Source organism: Montipora capricornis, chromosome 10 (assembly GCF_036669925.1).
Source record: "Montipora capricornis isolate CH-2021 chromosome 10, ASM3666992v2, whole genome shotgun sequence".
NCBI lineage: Eukaryota > Metazoa > Cnidaria > Anthozoa > Scleractinia > Acroporidae > Montipora > Montipora capricornis.
This window is the reverse complement of record NC_090892.1, coordinates 47,798,407-47,817,721: the sequence shown is the minus strand read 5'-3', so window position 1 is coordinate 47,817,721 and position 19,315 is coordinate 47,798,407. Positions and strand designations below refer to the sequence as shown.

At 40.1% G+C, this 19,315-nt stretch overlaps 4 protein-coding genes across 6 annotated transcripts in view; all 4 read right to left on the bottom strand.

Annotated features, from left to right (window-relative positions):
* The window catches only part of LOC138018694 (xaa-Arg dipeptidase-like), a 23,070-nt gene extending 4,062 nt beyond the window's left edge, over window positions 1-19,008 (bottom strand). Inside the window, exons 1-4 of one of the 3 annotated variants that reach the window (XR_011126051.1) lie at window positions 18,624-18,997; window positions 14,631-15,116; window positions 12,607-13,238; window positions 3,985-4,084 (exon numbers count right to left, since the gene is read on the bottom strand). Coding sequence is in view for 1 of the 3 variants with exons in the window: in XM_068865383.1 (XP_068721484.1) it covers window positions 12,859-13,238; window positions 14,631-15,116; window positions 18,624-18,954 (1,197 nt within the window). In the remaining 2 variants the exon portion in view is untranslated. Of the gene's footprint in view, window positions 1-3,984; window positions 4,085-11,884; window positions 13,239-14,630; window positions 15,117-18,623 lie in introns of those variants that run through there. The other 2 variants (XR_011126050.1, XM_068865383.1) reach the window with 2 other exon arrangements.
* On the bottom strand, window positions 25-2,744 carry LOC138019394 (phospholipase D2-like). Its single transcript, XM_068866168.1, has one exon. The coding sequence runs from the start codon at window positions 2,578-2,580 to the stop codon at window positions 535-537; it is 2,046 nt and encodes a 681-aa protein (XP_068722269.1). The 5' UTR covers window positions 2,581-2,744; the 3' UTR covers window positions 25-534.
* On the bottom strand, window positions 5,627-7,554 carry LOC138020948 (uncharacterized). Its single transcript, XM_068867835.1, has one exon. It carries the CDS (start codon window positions 7,145-7,147, stop codon window positions 5,627-5,629), a length of 1,521 nt encoding a protein of 506 aa, XP_068723936.1. The 5' UTR covers window positions 7,148-7,554.
* On the bottom strand, window positions 7,585-9,100 carry LOC138020947 (uncharacterized). Its single transcript, XM_068867834.1, has 4 exons — window positions 9,093-9,100; window positions 8,838-8,988; window positions 7,691-8,607; window positions 7,585-7,605 (listed from the first exon to the last, which is right to left on the bottom strand). Exons 2-4 carry the CDS (start codon window positions 8,887-8,889, stop codon window positions 7,585-7,587), a joined length of 990 nt encoding a protein of 329 aa, XP_068723935.1. The 5' UTR covers window positions 8,890-8,988; window positions 9,093-9,100.
* Window positions 19,009-19,315: the final 307 nt, after the last annotated feature.

Here is a 19,315-nt window from a genome sequence, read left to right as displayed (position 1 = left end):
GGCCCGAAAAGGTTTCGAGACTTTTGAGGAACGGGCCCATGTGGACTATTCTTCACTTATGAACTGGTGAACGTGTGGCAACATGAGAGAACATTCTCGACCGCCATCAAGGAGGAATTGTATGTCACATTTAAGAATACTTTTACGGATCAAGGGAACGTGGATCAGATTTTCTGGGCATGGGAGAACTTGGCAAAAGTCAATTTTGGGGAACTTCTTAAATTATTTCGGGGGAGCAAGGGAGAAATTTAATTTTTTTTCTAGGGAACAAGGGAACATGTATACCCCCAGGGAAGACCTCTTAAAAAGCATTCGTCGCGTTTAGATTCGGCTGGTTTGGTTTAAACGCAATGCACTTTGAATTCACAGAGGCTGTTGTGGACATTAAGGTATGACAATGAGTTATTTTTGTGTCTTTGCATTATCATAATATGCTCATTTTATTCTGCCTCTAGATTATCCGGTCTTTCTCAGGGGGTCAGAATGCTGTAGTGTCAGAGGGTATAACCACGTTTGCCGCCCTATGGAATGACGTCACGCAAAAATTGTTCGCGGTTTCTCGGGAGGTTGTCCTCGGTTGACATACATGTAACCATAATCTAAGGTAGACGCCTTCAGTTCCTTTACCAAGAAAGTACAAGGGTAATTCACCAGATTTCCTTTTATATTCTCTAATAATCTTCTTGCCGTGTCCGAATCTGGACGAGCCAAAGGAATATCCTTGTAACGTTTTAATACTTCGAGATCCTCGATACCTTCTTGTGGAAAAAGCCCCTCACCAAATACAGTTAGAAAGGTTACTGTATTGATCTCTGCGCGTGCTCTAACTCCCTTAATAAAGCTGTTGGCCAATGGATCGCGTATAGCTATTTCAAATTCATCCTCGTTGTCATCTAATAATCCTAAATGTTCCTTGAACAAGTCACATCTCAAGCTGTGGGCAAACGTACCCACCTTGAAGTCCACACCATTCATCTTGCCATCTAACATATCTAAATCTTCTATGATAACTGCAACTTCTGAATCTCGCTCTCCATGCATACTGCGATCATTTATATTTGCAGATCCAATGATAGCCACTCGATCATCGACAATCATGATCTTGCTATGAACATAAACTATCTCTGTGACGAAATTCCCCTCGATTAGATCATATTTTCGTAGACTATACACAGAGAAATAGTTCTTTGCAATGTCTTTGGGAATGTTTTCCTTCTCAAGCTTTTTAAATAAGGAATCGTCTCCATGGTAGATAGTGGCTTGGTTCCAGAAAGTCACCGCCCGCAAAGCATCGCCGTTGAAATCACTGGAGTCCCAGTCCCCAGGAAATTCTGGCTTCAGCGGGGTCATAACCATGACGTGAAATTTCTCGCCAGCCTTGTGCGCTCGGACAATTCTCTCGACCAGTGCCGACTGGATCCGATTTTGCACTTTCCGCCAGAATCCTTCTTGCGAGGAAATAAAGAACTGATTTTCGATATAAATGAAGTGCCTGGCATTTCTTATCGCATCTAGGTAAGCGTTATGAATGGAGGCTTCGCGTTCTTGACCAGCTGACCATTTGCCAACGGATCGAAGGAATTGAATGTTGACATTGTGCTCTCCGAAAGTGAAGACAATTTCTTCCGCTTTAGATTTGCGGGGTGGGAAAATGTTGGGCAAAGGTTTAACTACTGACTGAAAATTTACTCGAAACGAGCTCCAAAATGCCTGCCACCAAGGCACAAGACCCTTGTATCTGTCAATGAAATGTCGGACGGCATCTTGTACGACTTCTCCCTTAAAAGCGCAGCTGACATCATGCCACGGCATTCGAGGAATCTCATTTCTCTCGACACCTTTGTAGTCCTCGAAAGGTTTGTTCCAATTCGTTTGGCTTTCCTTGTTGTAAAAGGTGTTCCTGTAATCTTTGCCAATCCATCGAGCATATTTTCGTTCAATGGATCCGTCAAGTTTGGACTCAGAAGCATGGCTCTCATCTACAGCGGGATGAATATTAAAATTATCCATCAATTCATGATAGCGAGTGTCCCAGCGCCCATAGCAAAGATCTATACCGCCAACAAATGCAATACTTCGGTCAACAATAACCATCTTCTCGTGATGACTCCACCGAAATAAAGTCCCCGGGTGTTGTATTCCACTGAGGGCATCGGGATGCCGTCGTATCTCGATATTTCTATGCTCGCCAAGCAGCTTAACAGCATGATCACTTCCAAGATCCAAAAATGGCTTCGTTTCCCAGTATAACAGGATACAAATTTGAACACCTTGATTGGCTTTTCTCAAAAGTATCTTGTCAAGGCGCCATTCCAAGCTATCCACTCCTGAATCTGGTCTTTTCATGAAAATCTCAGGGTTAATTTGCCAGTCTGTTATCAAAATTTCCCTCTCGGCAGCCTCAATAGCGTCGGCCACAACAGACATGTAATTTTCACCGTCTATAAACCACATGGCTACGCAATTGTTACGAGCTGGTACGAATGAGTCATGACGATACCGTTGCGATTTTTCGAGTGAATGGAAAGTAATGTAGGCTACCACCACAGCTAGTGTGGCGAAACCAAGGGGGCCTAACATTTCAGAAGAAAATGTCTCATGATACCAAGCTTTCAGACAATTCACGGCAGAATGAACTCGTGCACACGCACTGAAATTATGCTTGACAGATATTCAAATAGCTCTGCGCACTCACAGGGTCATGAACATGTTACACCCCTGCAGTGTATCATTTACGTTTTCTTTCAAAATTGTATATACTCCTTCCTCGGGAGCGAACAACTGAGAGACACAAGTAAAATGTAAAAGCTTGAAATATAATAGCCTGCTTTGTGCTTCTCTCCGCCCTAATACGCGCAGACTATTTTATAGCCAACGTACAGCTGTTCCTTCCTTCCGTTTTCCCTTCTGGGGGAGGGTACAGCTCAATTTTGGCACGCGGGACGGAAGCGACCTATTTGCTTCTAAATCTGCTTGCAATCAATTGCTGGCGAGCCGTAGCGAGGCAGCAGCCTATTCTTGATATTAGCGAAAAAAAAATCCAAATTTGTGGAATGTAAGATCGGAAGCATGGGCAGTCGATTATGGTGTTATCATGTCTATAATCCGGGGTATTGATACCCGTGATGACGTCACGTAAACGTGGAAGGGAATCTTACAGCCTCACAGCCTTCGAGTCGAGTACTTTTTCCAGTGGGTCGTCATTGATCATCATTCAACCGTACATGTTCAGTTTTTGAACCTCTTACATTTGTCAAATTGTTCTTCAACGTGTTCAAAATAACCAAGGAGGAAGTGCTCCTATTTTCCGTCTGCAAATGGTAATACTTTCAAGTCTTCTCGGATGAGGACTTTAAACCGTTCGTGGGCCCCCTTCTGACAACACTTGTTAGTAAATAATTCTGTGCGACGTTGAAGAACACACACTGTTCGAGAAAAGTAGGGGTCCCCCGTGTTGTGATAACTGCCAGTATACTAAAATACTGACCTCTTTCAACAAATAAACCGCCTGTTTCACACTAAATTCATGATAGGAGGAAACGTTGCAGGATGGCGGAGTAGTGAGAGCACTCGCCTCCCACCAATGTGACCCGAAAAGTTATCGGGACTTTCGAGAAATGGGACCTTGTATGGAACGTTAACATAGGAGACATGGGACCTTGTAGGTTCGATTCCCGCACCCGGCCTCATATGTGGCTTGACTTTCTTGGTTCTAGAGTTCGTTGCGAGAGATTTTCTCCGTGTATTCCGGTATTTCCCCTTTTAACAAATTAAACCAGTGTTCGATGAATTGTCCTTGAGAAAAAAATTACGTTGGCAATTCTAAAAAGTGGCGTCGTCCTCTTGACTTGTCCCGAAAAGATTAACCAACAAGAGGAAGCAACAAATAAAACTTGACAAACTTACAACACACGGTCTGCCAAGAATTTTCTAACCAAGAATGCGTCGAATCGAGTAGCGATCTTCGATACAATAAAAATTAACAAATGGAGAAAAAGAGAAGAATATTTATCTAGCCGTTTAGCCGAGCCTTGAAATAACAATAACATAAAAAAAGATCCGCCTACGGTTTTATTAAGAGGCCCTGACAGAGAAAGCGTGTCAGACCCTGGAAATGGGGGTTGGCCAAATTCAATGAAACTTGGTGACGACATTGACCTTTATGAGTTATTTCTAAATCCGGTTTTATTTGTCTTCACTCTTTCTTCCTTTCAATTTTTTAGGGGGGTCCCATTTTGGAGTCTCAGAGTACAAAAAAACACCCATGTGAGAGTTGACTTCCAAGTCCCATTACGATAAAAGCAGAAAGTTCAAAGAATATCTAATAGTATAGGATGTTTCTACTAAGAACATACTTTTATATCGTTTATGGCTTTGGGGTATATTATTATTGGGATGAGATAGGCATGGCACTGAATGTATGCAAATTTCGACCCCCCTGAAAATACGAAAAATAGGCCAAATTCAAGAAATCATAATTTTTACCTGTAATCCTATTAAGAAAGAAGACACACGTCATAAGTTACCTAAGGGAATCTTCAATCCAAAACAGGATAGAAAAATTTGGGTCAGTAAGCTTTGCTGCTTTCCCGGCATCATTATTACGCAACACTTTTGCAAAATGACCTCATTTGCATAAACAAAAAATTTGACTCAAAAATCACTGCTACTAAGTTTTTTCCCTAGTCTGGCTACCTTTTTAGGCTCTGAAAATAGTCTACTAGTTTACGACTAGTTTAAGGGAAAAATTGCGCCGTGAGTTATAAAATTACTCCTGGCTAATCCATATTTTGGATTTTAAGGTGGCTAGAAAAGTTCCTAGCACTTCCCAGCACTTATACTTTGGTGGGTTAATACTGTAAAGAGCCGAATGAAACAACAATTTTCCTCACAAAACACACGCACGGCTTTTATTCACTCTCTGCTTTCTGACTTCTCTGAGACAAGAGATCTTATTACAGCCACGTGGTAATTTCACAACCCATAATGTAACAACATTCGTTCCGTCACAATACTGCCTCTCTTTATCAGTTGATGCAATAAAAATTGTATCAAAGGAATGCTCAATTGTTGAACAAGTTGTGGTCAATCTCTTTACATAAAAGGGCTACCATAGCAACAGTATAACCTGTTAAAACACCCTTAATTTTAGCTTTAAGTGCTTACAACTCAAAAACGAGGTAACCCTCATTGTTTATCACCGAATTGTGATCAACACATTAAGCTACAACTTTCTGGAAAGCTTAAAAATGTTCCCTCACAGGGGTCAGAGCTACCTTAAATTTTCCAAATTTAAATTGCCACTGTACCATTTTGATAGAATATCTTTAAACTTTGCAGAAAGTTGTATCTTTGCGTGTTGATCAAAATTCGATAATAGAAAATTAAGGTCACCAAGCTGGTTTTTTAGTTACAAGCACTTAAAGCCAACATTAAGGGTGTTCAGTTTTAACAGCTGAACTGTCGCTATGGTAACCTGTTATGACAATGGATTAAAGGTATAACAATGGTTTCAGCATTCTAGTAAAGACGTTTGTCATTTATGTACGTTATGGGACACCAAGTGTTGCAATATTTCTAAGCATCTACGATCATAAAATAGAAAACTCGATTGCTTTATTGTACCTTATATAAGACAACATATTATGTTCGCAGACTTAACTTCTTCTGTCTTACACATCGACCTTAAGTCACTTATTTTCAGCTTCGTCAAAAATTGTTCAAATCTACCCTGATGGTAAACCTGAAACAGGTTAACGTCTTCATATTCGACCGGGTGACCAAGGCCGACCTCTCTGTTTACTTGCTGCTCCAAATTTTGCAAGAATACTTCCCTTTCTAGGGTCAAATCTTGATCGTGATCTTGTTGACTGCCGATTTCTTGCCCTCTTTGTCTTGCAGCTAGTCGAGAGAAAAATCCTTTGACTGTTTGCGTCTCGAGCCATTCGTTTCTCTTAAAGTTCTTTTTAATTTCTTCAGCAATTTCTGTTGGGTTAGCTTTTTGCTTCCCATCTTTGTTGCCCTCATCGAAAACATTCGTTAAGAATTCCTTTACTGCTAGCGAGATTCTAACATTGGCTTTTGTCTTTTTTAGAGCCCATCCTAGTCGTGCCTCACCAGGGGTTCCTTGAAGACCCCCAGCAATTGCTGCATCGGATTGGTAATCAGGGCAGATAGGTGTTTGGCTCTGACCCTTTACAGACGTGGCAATTGACGCACACTGTCGGTGGATTGTGTCACAAACGGATTCTTTCTCTCCTACCCGGACATGCCGCCCGGTCTCCCTGTGATCATCAGCCTTTTGTAGCGTGCTAAACGTTTGGATGCATGTTGGCTCCATACATGGGAACGTGGCGACCGGGTTAAGAGGATCTTTAGTTCCAGCCCCTGCCTGTCTTCTCTGCGTTGTAATAATGGATTTTTGTGACCATTCACCCACTCTCCTCAGCCCTGAAGTATCTTGTGTATACATAAAACTTGAATTAGGTATCTTTTGACCTGCCCCAATGCCATAGGCTTGCCATACTGTGATAATGTCTCTTTCAAAGGAGAAGTTGTTGTACTTTGTGATATTTGGAATCTTGTTAGAAGCAACTTTTGTAGACATCTGAGAGGGATCTACTATGCACACTGCTACTCGAGTTCCTGTGATTCTGGGGGGTGATTCAAGTGCATTCTTTACATCTTGGGCTGTCTGTATGTCGTTATTCTCTGCCACATAATTTCTGAGACGCTGCTTGCACGGAGCTATTCGTCGGTCACATAGGTCTTTGCCAACCTGTGGATCAGAAAAATCGTACCTCACAACCTCTATTCCACTACGCTTACTGGTGGAATGTATTGTGGACAACAGGGCGGAATTGTGATAGCATCCTGCATTGTCACTTCTTAGTATTGCTCTTTTCACGGAAGGATGCGTTTCTTTGACGGTGCTTAGAACCTCTTCAAGAATGCAAGAAACAGAACACCAATCCTGTTTACAGCTGTCAAATACAGCTATGTAAGCGTGGATTTGGTATTCGCATTCTGTTGGCTTGCAATCGGGGTGGTCAGATGAATGTACAACTGCTGAAAAATGCCAATTCATTCCTCTCTTGCCAAAAAACTCTGACTGTGTTTCTCTGTATTTCATAGGAAGAAGCTTCATGGCCCAGTCATTGATGACTAAAATGGTTTCACTATTCAGAGCATTCAAAGCATCCTGCCTTGCGATATCTTGCTGAAATGTTCGAAGCAAATGGGATTTCCACGCCTCAATTTCTGTTACGGCATGTTCCCATTCCCACCTTGCTCTTTCCCTTTGCTCTTCTGTCAAACTTATGTCGTTGTTCTCCACTTTCTCTTTAATGCTATTCAGGATTTCTTTAATGCTTTGGCATTGTAAACATACCAGGTCGTGCTCATGGTTGCAAGGGCTGCAAAACTGGTCTTGGCCAGGATCTGATAGGGCAAACTGGATGCAGTGATCAGGACAATGTTCATCGGGACCCAAATTACATTTATAATCACATTTAAGGTATTTCTTTCCTGCTCTTAGTCGTTGGGCAGTTTCTCTTCCCCACGTAGCTCCTGCACCATTAGTTGCTAGCGTTTCAGCAAGCGTCGCTAGTGTTTCAAAGGCCTCAATCCCAGCTGTCGATGTATTGTCCACAACTCGGAGGGACTCTAGGCTCGAAGCACTGCAACATACCCCAATTCTAAAACAAGTGCGCTCGTTCAGGGGTTCTTTGCCTTCCTGTTTGCATTCTTGTCCATAGAAATGAATGATTTTGGTTGTTGTCATCGTTCGCACAACTGCTGGTATGGGTAGAGTTACTCCAGAGTTCAGCTTCAGCTTTTTAGTACCAAAGGCAACATCTTGTAGAAATGTGGATCTTGAAATAAAAAGAATGAATTCCCTGACTTTGTCCATGTCTAGACGACATCGAAACAGCTTCTCGGGCACCTTTGTTTCAGCAGCACCTATTTCGCTGGCATGCTTTCTGGCATTTTGTATTTGTCGTCTGGAGATGTCAGGGATAAGTTCCTGAAGTTCTGTTTGGCTGTACTTGTCACATATAAGTGAAAGTATTGGAATCCGTGTAGATCTATTTTCAGATTCGTTGTACGCGGCTACTATGGCTTCTACCCCAGCATCAAGGACTAAAGTATTCTTAGGTCTCTCGTGTGACAGGTGATAGTTGATAACCGATTGCCACAGAGGTCTTTCTTGTGAAGGTGCGACCGTACGCAAAACAAGAGTAATAGCTTCCTCTACTTTCTTTGTGTACTGTCTCTTTGTTTTCTCAGACGTTTCATTCCAATCGTAATCAATGTACTGCAAAAAAGGTTGGAAACTGCCCTCTGAAATGCTAGTAAGAGCATTATTCAAGATTGCAAGATGTTTGCGTTGAAGTTCACCCTCTGGCAAGTAGACACTGACGTTTTCTTCTTGGGATGAAATGCTTCTTGCTGAAACGAGCGAATCCAAGGATACACGGGTATCACAAGCTTCCTGTCTCCTCACTCGAGATTGCCTGGGAACAGATTTGAATGTTGACCCTGTAAGTGACAATTCATGGGGCTTTGCGTCTTGATCAAGTGATCCCCTGCAAGTTCTGCAGATCACTGCAAAAAGAAGATTATTTGTCAGACATTGACTCGTTCTTACTAAACTTCAAAAAGTGCAAAGTGACCACCTGAAAGATTATGACTTAACATGAATCCCTTTTGTCTCCTGATTACGTACAAAGACTTGAGAAATACCCCACAAGCAATCTCTGCACCTTTCTCCAGTTTCTTTTTTATTGACTCGAGTAGATAGCTTGATTGCAGGCTATGGGTTGACTTATTATTACCTGAGCCAATTGCAACAGTAACACGTGTCTGCTCGTATATTTTACACGCCATCTCTTTGTTTATGCGACGAGGGTTTTTCTTTAGCTTGCTTGCGATTCTCTTTAGTCTTGAGGATTCCACATCGTGGTGGTTAGGATGACAACAGTTAGCCTAGTAGAAAAAATATATACATGTATGTATTTTTTGGCTTTTAATCCGGCGTATCTTTGAACAAAGCTGGTTCAACAACAATCAGCATTTGTTTCGTTCATTACCTTCACTTGGTACATAGCTAGTAGTGTACTTGGCACGATGTTTGGGACATATGGTCAACTTTATAACGTCATTACCGCCAAAGGGAATTCCTGCACGGTTGAGAATGAGTTCCCACTCGGCGATAGCAGCTACCTCAGCTTTCGGAATAAAAAGAAGCATAGCAGTACTTAGTAAGTAGTAAGTTGGCCCGTTTAGCGAGACGAATTTTGACCACTGTTTTTTGGGAAATCGGCTTTAGCTTGATTATCGCGCAGAACATTTAGTGACGCGATCACAAGTTAACAGAAAGGCATGGCGTATTGGAAAGTATCCGTGGCTCGTATTTTCAATTGTTTTATTACTAAAAGGTTTTAAATCTTAAACAACAGAGTCAAATTGATTTAAAAAATCTGAGAAAAAACACATAATCAACCTCCGGCCGCTCTTTTAGGAAAATGCTTGCATATTTGAAACCTTTTTCATCAGTCCCGGTAACCTGGTCTGGATACCAGGATGCTAGTCCGGGGTACCAGGGCCAGCGTGCCTTCTTATATGAAAGCAGCAGTATTTTAACAGAGGAAATAGCAGTGAGATACGAATTCAGTAATGCGGCAGCAGCTCTAAGAGTAACAAGTGTTCAGTCACCTTCCACATCATTACCTCCACTGTAGAACGTACCATACTTTGGCTATTTCTCTCGCCCATAGAAGAAAAAAGCATTTCGTTTGGCAACACGCCAAGGATCTAAAGGTCAGCATTTTTCTCTGACGCAAACAAATGTTTCAAATGATATTGTTATTAAAAGATTGATAGAAGCTGAATAAATTATATTCTTTGACGCTCAAAATATGGCCAAAAACACCTCGAAATTTGGCTTTCCTATAAATTTCCATGTTATATTGCCAAATGCAACCAAATATACAGCTAAACTGGTTAAAACAATTTTACACTGCAATTTGGGGAAACTCAGTGGAAGTGCAAGATTACAAGGATGGAAGTAAATTTGACTTTTTGATAGGGAGTCGAGAAGTCAAGATAGTCCAGTTTCGAGTTCGCCATGGCCGCTGATTAAAAGCACTGCGAACGCATTTGCACAGGGTTAGCCTCGACCTAAAGATGAGTAGATGACCTGTTTGCAGCGCTGTGTATTGTTTAATTTTCAAATTTGTGCCAGCTTCCCCCCAGTATTTGAGAATATTTTTTAGGGCGAGGCTAACCCTGTGTAAATGCGTTCTCTGTGCTTATAGTCGACGGTCATGGCGAACTCGAAGTTAGACCATTCTGTTGGAAATTTGAGTCTTTCAGTCATAAATTTTTTCATTTAGTTTTTATGATCTTTTTGCTGTTACCAATTTTGAGGTTTTTTTTCTTTCTGTTGCAAGATAATAAAGCTATAGCTCCTGGCCATTCTCATTAAAACACTATATATCAACCTGGACAATGCCCCTTTAAGGTCTAGTTAAAACAAGGGTATGGAGATTTTGAGGAACGCTAGGAGCGAGAAAGTTTATGTTACTAGGGACCGGGAAATAGTTTTCGTATTTTTATTGTTTTGTTTCAGCGACGGTATGTGAAGCCGAAGGGAGACGAAAAAAAATGGTCTTTTCATACCTTCCTGCACAAAATAATTCTTTGCACGACTAAACTGATATTTTTTGTTGTATTTTAGATACGCTGTTCAATAAAGACCCTTTGTCAAAAAGTTACTGCTGATCGTAAGACTGAGAAAAAACGGAATAAACTGTATTATCATAAGGGCAAAAGCACCTGAGTAAACACTTTAATTAGGTTACTTTAATTGAGTTACTTAAATAACAACTGATGCGTTAAATAACCACGGAAATTTGGACAAACGTTAAAGAAGCATACAGGGTACGGAAAGATTTAAATGCTTTGCAACATTATTAACCTTAATTGAAAATCTCTGCTTTGTTGGAAAGGTAATGAAGCAAAACTGGTCATTTTTGGAAATTAGAATAAACAGAGCTCACGTCTAGTCTTGTACAAAGAGCGAACGCAACAACACAAAAGTTGTATTTATGTAAACTTTACGGCATTCTAGGCTGTGGAAAACCACCATAAATAGTTTTAGGGCGTGAATTAGCAGCTTGAATATTTCTGCCAATCGGATTGTTTTCATGGGTTTTGTTAAGTGTAAAAGTAATTCGCTAATGTAGAAGCAAAAATGAATGAACTGGTGACAAAACCAGATATATGTTGTTATCATACCAATATCATTTTTCCACGTATAAGGAGACGAGGCATAATAGAATCTGACTATTTTGCAACTGATTGTCCCGTCACACTGTAACAATGTTTTACTCACTTGTCGTGTTTGTGTGCCCGGCCTTTGGTCGACCTCTCATGCCCGACGCTCCAGAACCTTTATACTTATTCTTGAGCCATGTCCCCATGTCCGACGTGCAGGACATTAGAGAAATAATGGCATCGTCACGTAGCGCCCATTTTACAGCGCCACAAGGGTCTGAGTTATTGCCAAATGAACAGTAAGTCATCTTCGAATTCAACTATTTAGCTGCAAGTTTTGTAATTGTTCGACCCATGGAGACTGGTGCCAAATTGTAACTAGTCCTCACTACAAACACGGACAAAATGAAGAACGGCCAGTATTATAAAGGCCTTGCAACATTTTCCCCCTATTTTGCTTCAGAAAACTTACTATATCACTTACTATAATACGATATTTCTTACTATAATACAATTGATTGTTTCTGTAATAGCTTTATAGCCAGTGTTGTAAGTTTAATTAGTAGTCCCACATCCGGCTTGGCCAGAAGCGTTTTCATGACTCGTATCACAGTTATTTTATTTTCCCTTTATTTTGTTTACACGAAATCAATATTTCTCATTTATAAAACATTTGCTTTCCCATAAAAATTATCTAGGCTCGGAAAAAACTGATATAGCAGTGATTTTTAAGTCAAAATTTTGTTTATACAAATGAGGTCATTTTGCACAAGTGTTGAGTAATAATGATGCCGGGAAAGCAGCGTAGCTTAAGGACCCCAATTTTTCAATCCTGTTTTGGATTATAGATATCCTTAGGTAACTCATGACGTGTGTCTTCATTCGTAATAGGATTACAGGTAACAATTATGATTTCTAGAAGTTGGCCTATTTTTCGTATTTTCGGGAAGGTCGAAATTTGCATACATTTAGTGCCATGCCTATCTCTTCCCAATAATTATATCCCCCAAAGTCATCAACCGTATTAAAGTATGTTCTTAGTAAAAACATCCCATACCATTATATATTCTGTGAGCTTTCTACATTTATTGTAATGGTACTCCAAAGTTAACCCTTATAAGGGTGTTATTTTTGTACTCTGAGACCCCAAAATGAGACCCCCCTGAAAAAATTAAAAGGAAGATAGAACGAAGAAAAATAAAACCGGATTTAATAATAACTCATCAAGGACAATGTCCTCACCAAGTTTCGTTGAATTTGGCCAACCCCCATTTCCAAGGTCTGACACGCTTTCTGAGTCAGGGCCTCTTAAGTGTTTAGAAGTACAGATTATTCTAAAAAAAGACTTCCTCCAATTTTTCTAACGCGTTCCATTCCATCAAAAGAAACCGCATGGTGGGTCTCTTCACCTTTACCAAATTTGCTAAGATAAATTCGAAATTTGCCTTTTAACTTAAATTTGCGAGACTAGGCATTCTTACAGTCTTTCAAACTATTTCTGTAATCTTCGACCACTTAAAAATTTTTTTTTGAAATTGGTCAAGGCACGAGCGTTTGGGTATCACAAACTGTACATCATTAAATAGAAGGGTGTGATTTTTTAAAGTCTTCTTTGACTTTTTTAATCAATTCTGGGTTGCAGATCACATCAATAGCAGTCATAGCCATTGCTTTGCTTGCAATCAGAGTTTTCTTATGTGCAGCTTCTGTTCCAGCTGCTGCCGTAAATGCATGTGAATGATTACCAGCTTCAGTATCAATGGCATACAGCACGTGCGTGGAAGGAACAACGTGGGAGACATTTCCCATGTCTGTTGATCCCCTTCCTTCTGCCTTTGCTAATGGATCATACTTCACTCCTAGGGACTCGGCATTGGCTTGGTAGAGGTCTGCCAGGGTCGCGTTCGTCTCCATACTGGAGTAACGTATGGGATCCCATTCTATGCACACCTGACATCCTAAAAATGGAAATACCCTACGTAATGTAACAAGTCATTGCTGAACACAACTTGAGACTGATATAAAATGGTTTACCTTAAAAAAATAAAAAAACAAAAAAGATATATATATATATATAATTTGCAGCAACTATAAAGAGCCGCTAGATTTGGGTATTTAATTATGCCTGGTTAATTTATTGGCGCTTTAATTTATTATGCATGGTTTGAGAGAAACAAGATGGTTAAAGCCATTCACGTGGGGTACTTTGTTTTCAAGGCTCAGGAAAAAAAAATCAATTCAACTCGTTACATTAATAAGAAATCGGAAGCAAGTTGTCCACTGTCAAACACCGAAAATTACGAATTTTCTCTTGTGAATATTAATGAAAACAAAGTTGCAAAAATTAACCATAATCATTGTTAAATCTGATGACAACATGCACTTACAAGCCCCCCTGTGTGTGCAACATAGAAAAGTGAAATATAAAAGACCTCGTAAACTGAAATGTCTGCAAAGCATCAATGGATTTGTGGTGAAAGCAGCTCTATATCAATGAAAATAATGTTCAACCGACTATGTTTGGATGAGGTATTTGCAATATCTGGAATTATTAAGGTCAAGGCAAGTGAAATGCCACCTCAGCTCACTCTAACTGAGAAGACCTTGATTATTCCGTATGGAACAAGAAGAGCCTGTAATTGCTGCAAGCTTTCCCTATTAGCTACACTATTTGTGACTGACTGTGCAGGGTCTATACCCTTTATGGAGGCAAAAAAGAGACAATTTTCAGCAAAATTCTTTTGGTGAGTATGATTTTGGGTGTTAGCAATGTGTACGATCAAAGACAGTAATAACAAAATTGCAAAACATGTAAATAAGCAGCCCACATGGTCTGCTCTGTGAGCAGTGTCCCTTTTTCAGAGATTTTATCGCAGTTTTACACATGGTGGTATTTACTATTTGTCAAGGTCACCGTGAAACCATTTAGAGATATTTTTAGGTGAACTGACAATGCAGTGATGTAAATCCCATCACCGTATTGACACTGAGGTGACACAAGTTGAACAGCTAATTAATGGATAAAAAACTTTACTTTAAAAGCATTTATCCATTTCAAGACTGAAGCCAATTTGTTTCTCTTTAGCTGCAAGAAGGTGATTTCCTTGTCATCTTTCTTGTATTTTTGGTGCTCTGAAAATGTTACAAAAACAGTGACAACTTCACTGAAATTCTCTGCATATGATACATGTATCTATGCCTAAGCAAACTTCCTTTTAATGAAAATACTATACATGTATATAACTTGAATAATCCTGGTCACCCCTCCCAAAAATACATCAAAGAATAATTCTATTGGCTTTTTCCATGACAGGATAAGGTTGCCACAATTATTACTTTCAACTACTTACCTGTGGCTTTTGCTGCAGCTTGAAAGCAACTTATTACCCTCCCCTCTAAGACTTGCAATTCCTCATCACTTGGTGCTCTAACGAAATAAATCACCTGAGACCGGTCAGGAATAATATTTGGCTTCACACCTCCCTCAGATATGATGCCATGCACTCGCCATGTGGGCTTCATCTGTTGTCGTAATGCACTGATGCTATTGTAGGCCATGACTGCTGCATCCAATGCATTTATTCCTTCCCAGGGATAGGCTGCCGCATGGGAGGAATGACCTTTGTAGGTGACTGTGACAGTACTAATAGCCAAATGAACAGGCTTCAGTAGATCTATTGGGCAAGGGTGAACCATCATACAAAAGTCGATATCCTTGAAGCAGCCATTCTCAATCATCAAAATCTTGCCACCACCTCCTTCCTCAGCTGGAGTTCCAAGTAGAACTATTTTCACCTTTGGTTTGTTCTTTACTGCATCCAGAGCAATTTTAAGACCTATTTTGGAATATCCAACAATTTAGTACCAAACATTATGTATCATCATATCAAATATTGCTGTTGCAAAATCAGTTAAAAGTGGCCAAAAATAGCTCTCTCTCCTAGGGAAGAGAACCTTCTTTGTGCCAGCTTCGGAACTTGGGATTTAACTTATCTGGTATTGACAAGACTAGTTTCCTGTCTTAAAATTGTTTTTTTAACTAGAGTATAGGCCACTAAAAAGACATACATTGTATGTAAGTATGTATGTAAGGTTTGGATTTCACGGTCCGCCATCACCCACGTTCAAAATTGACCAATTGGAACTCAGAGGGGTGGATCTAGGACAAAGTGACATCATTTACTCACTAGCGTAAACTTATTATATATGCAAAAAACCAGTTTAAAAATCTGAAAGCCCGAAACTCCTCCAGTGCTGCAGATTAATTCAGTTGCGTACACACGCATTGGGCATTCTTAAACCAGCGAGTCTTTGACGTCATTTTCTCCTCGACCCAGCTCTCTCAATATTTTAAAGTAGTAATGGCAGACCAATAAATAACAAAATTCTAGTTAAAAATTATAAACAGGTGTCTTTTTAAAATCAGAACTTAAAACTTGGGTCTCTTAGTATTTAGTTAGCATTGTTTCGCAATCCAAAGAAAAAGGAGAATTGTTTTTTTGGTTGTAGTAGCACTTTAAGCAAAAGGCCCACCTAAAACACACTCCATGCCTCAATGGAAGGGGCCATATAAAATTTACTAAGAGTAAAGTCAAAGTCGCACAATGACCCCTTCAGAGCCTCTGGAATTAATGCACTAGTCAGTGGAAAGCCCCGCACCCCCATACCCGGGGAATAGCGGGGCATTAGACCAGGCCTGCCTTCTAAATGAAGCAAATTCCCCGCTATGCAGGGCAATTTCGTACGTCAAAACTAAAGTTTTGTCCCCTGCACTCGGGACAATACAGTACTTCCAATACTATAAAGCACAATGTTGACCAAAATTAATATACTTCTAGAATTTTTACCTCAAATGAAACTTTGACAAAAATGAAAATCAACAATGCAGTCCAGTTCTCATAAAGCCCAAATAAATCTTCCTTGAGTTACAGATTTTGGCATTCCAAACTTTGCAATCTCTCCAAAAACAGTAATATTAATCACTGGGTTTAGCACAGTCCTGAAAATGGCAATGAAAAATATTTCATTCCTTGGTGTCGAAACCATTAAAATAACAACGACATAAGTCCTAACATTCCTTTGACAAGCAACTTTATCTGACAATATTCCATATTTCCCTCCAATCTAAAGTACACTCAACCGACTACAACAGTTCGCTATCACAACAATTCTCAAAGAGCTATACAAATTTCACTTAGAAAATGCCTTATTACCAAAATTGTATGGCTTCATAATCCAGCTACATTTTGCAAATAACCAAGAGATAAGACCAAGGTAAGAGAGTAAATCCCCAATATGAAGCGTTTTCACTCACATGACCAGCTGCCATATTGGATGACTGAAACAAAAGAAAGTATTTGCATACAAATAGAGTTCAAATCCCAGAGGATTAGCTTGATACATCATCATGGCCGCCATTCCTTTGTTTTGGAACACCAACAGGGCTGCCGTGACGTCATGTGAAAACGCTCTATAGGCCTTATACCCAAGGTAATCCCTCTTAAGTTATTTTTAGACATGGTGCCCAGTTTTTCCGAGGATTTTACTTGCGCGATGCGTGAACTGCCTAAGCGTTTTTCTCCAAAAAACTACCTGAGAGAAATGTTTTCTGCACTCTCAGCTGTCTTTTTGTTCAGCTGGGCCTTCGTTTCCTTTGTGCTGTTTGGTTGTTCATTATTTTGCCGTTTATTCAGTGTTAGGGAATTTATTAAGCAAACCTCAAGGGCAACTGCAACAAGTACAATGGCTGTGTAGGCGAGGGTTATAATTCCGTTCATTTCATTGCATTGCTATTCTTTACAAAACAACAACGCGAAATGACCACATTCTCAAAAGCTTTTGATAATGTAAAACACTCGTTAGTTGGGGAAAAACTAAAGGCTCTTGATCTCAATCCTTATCTGGTTAACTGGTACTTAAGCTTTCTAATGGATAGGAAACAAAGACTGATATTCAAGGGTGTTATCTACAAATGGCACAATGTGAACAAAGGAACAACCCAGGGTAGTGTCAGTGGGCCCCATCTTTTTAATTTGTTTGTCAACGATTTGGCCATTAGGGATAATGACCTTACCAGCATAGTTAAATATGCTGACGACACCACCTTGCTAGTCAAAGTATGTAAAAATGAAATAGATCTTTCTCAAGAGGTTGTCAATCAGTTTTTCAGTTGGACCCAAGATAATGCCATGGCATGTAATCCTAAAAAATGCAACGAACTAATACTTTGTAAGAAGGTTGCTCATGATATAGACTCTGTGAACAATATAACGCAAGTTTCTTGTTTAAAAGTGTTAGGGGTTACTTTACAAAGCAATCATAGATTTAACGAGCATATTAAGGTTAAGCTGCAGGAGGCCAACAAGTGTCTTTATGTGATAAGATGTTTACGTAAAGAGGGATACCAACAACCAGACGTAGATTACGTTTTTAGATCAAGTGTTCTACCCAAACTAACGTACGGTCTACCCGTATATGCCTCCTCAATATCTGAATTAATGACGGTTCAGAATTTTCTACAGCGCTGCTTTAAACGCAAATATGTTTCGTACCGAATTGACATATATGGCGTATTAGAAGAGGTTGATCGCTCACTATTCAAGAAGATCTCCGGTATGCCCGGTCACCCTCTGTACCCTTCAGTCCCCAAAATGAAAGAAAGCTCGGCACGCCTCCGAGTTCCTAGTACTCAACTCCCTAGGGTTAATACCCAGCGTTTTAAAAATAGTTTTTTTAACAGGCTTTTTTTTTTAAATATAGAGTAGCTATTTAATGTAATGTCGATAGCCTTGTAATTCTAATTAATTCTTTCGGCTATTTTTTTATGTAACTGTTCTTGTTTTTAGCATGTATTTTTGCTTAAAAAACAATAAAGACCTATTATTATTATTATTATTTGTCTAAGCCCCGATCAAGGTCCCCGCTCCCCGATACTTGCGCCTAATGCTGTCGAAAACCCCGCGTACCGTGGCAAAAGTGGGGGTCCAAAACTGCTGAAATCCCCCGCTAATGCCCCACATTTCCCGGGTATGGGGGTGCGGGGCTTTCCACTGACTAGTGCATAATTTTGTAATCCTTCTCAGAAAATGTCATCTGCAGGGGGAGGGGATGTGCAAATTAAAAATTAAAATCAAACCATGCCAGAATGCAGATGTTGAATAATATTAGCGGATTTCTGGAGAGCTTACCTTTTCTTTACATTTTTTAAATGTTGATCGAGTCAAGCAATCCAGGTTTATCCACCCTCTTTACTGTGACCCTCCTGAACACAATTGTCATAGGTATATCATGACATGTGGAGAGCTCTTACAAAAACTAATTTCAGTACGTCGAATATGATTTACCTAATGCTGCGGCAACTCCTGATTCAGCAATCAGATTGTGCCCACAAGCATGTCCTACCTCTGGTAAAGCGTCATATTCACAAATTAAACCAACAGTCAGACCTCCATCTTCACCAGTTTCGGCTCGAAAGGCAGTGTCTAAAGTGTAGTGAGGAGTCACATCGAAACCGTGAGCGGCCATAAACTCTGTTAGTTGAGCGTGGGCATATGTCTCCTTAAGACACAACTCTGGATTTTGCCATATTCTTCTATTGAGATCATACAAATCGGCAGAGTAGGAGTCGATCGCTTCCTTCGCTTTATCTTTAAATCTCACCTCATCACCTGCCATGTTGTTCACTGTCGCTTTTTGCGTTCAACGAAGGAGAACGCATTGTAATCGAGTCAATCCCGCGGGATATCCCTTGGGTATAGATCGCGAAGCCATGCGAATTTCAGGGTTTGGATGCCACGTTAAAGCATAGTTAATGCATGGAGATGGTTATGAAACTCGATAAGTTCCTTTGTTTGATGCTTTTGTCCGTATTTTTGGCCTTGACCCGCACAAAACACATCTTTTTTCGATACGATAACCCATCAAATCCTTCGATTAAATCATGCGTGACTTATTTGGGAACCCATGCGAGACCAAACAAAAGATTGTGCAGGGTCACGGTCAATAGGCCATTTCCGAGTTCATGCCTGCCTCCTCT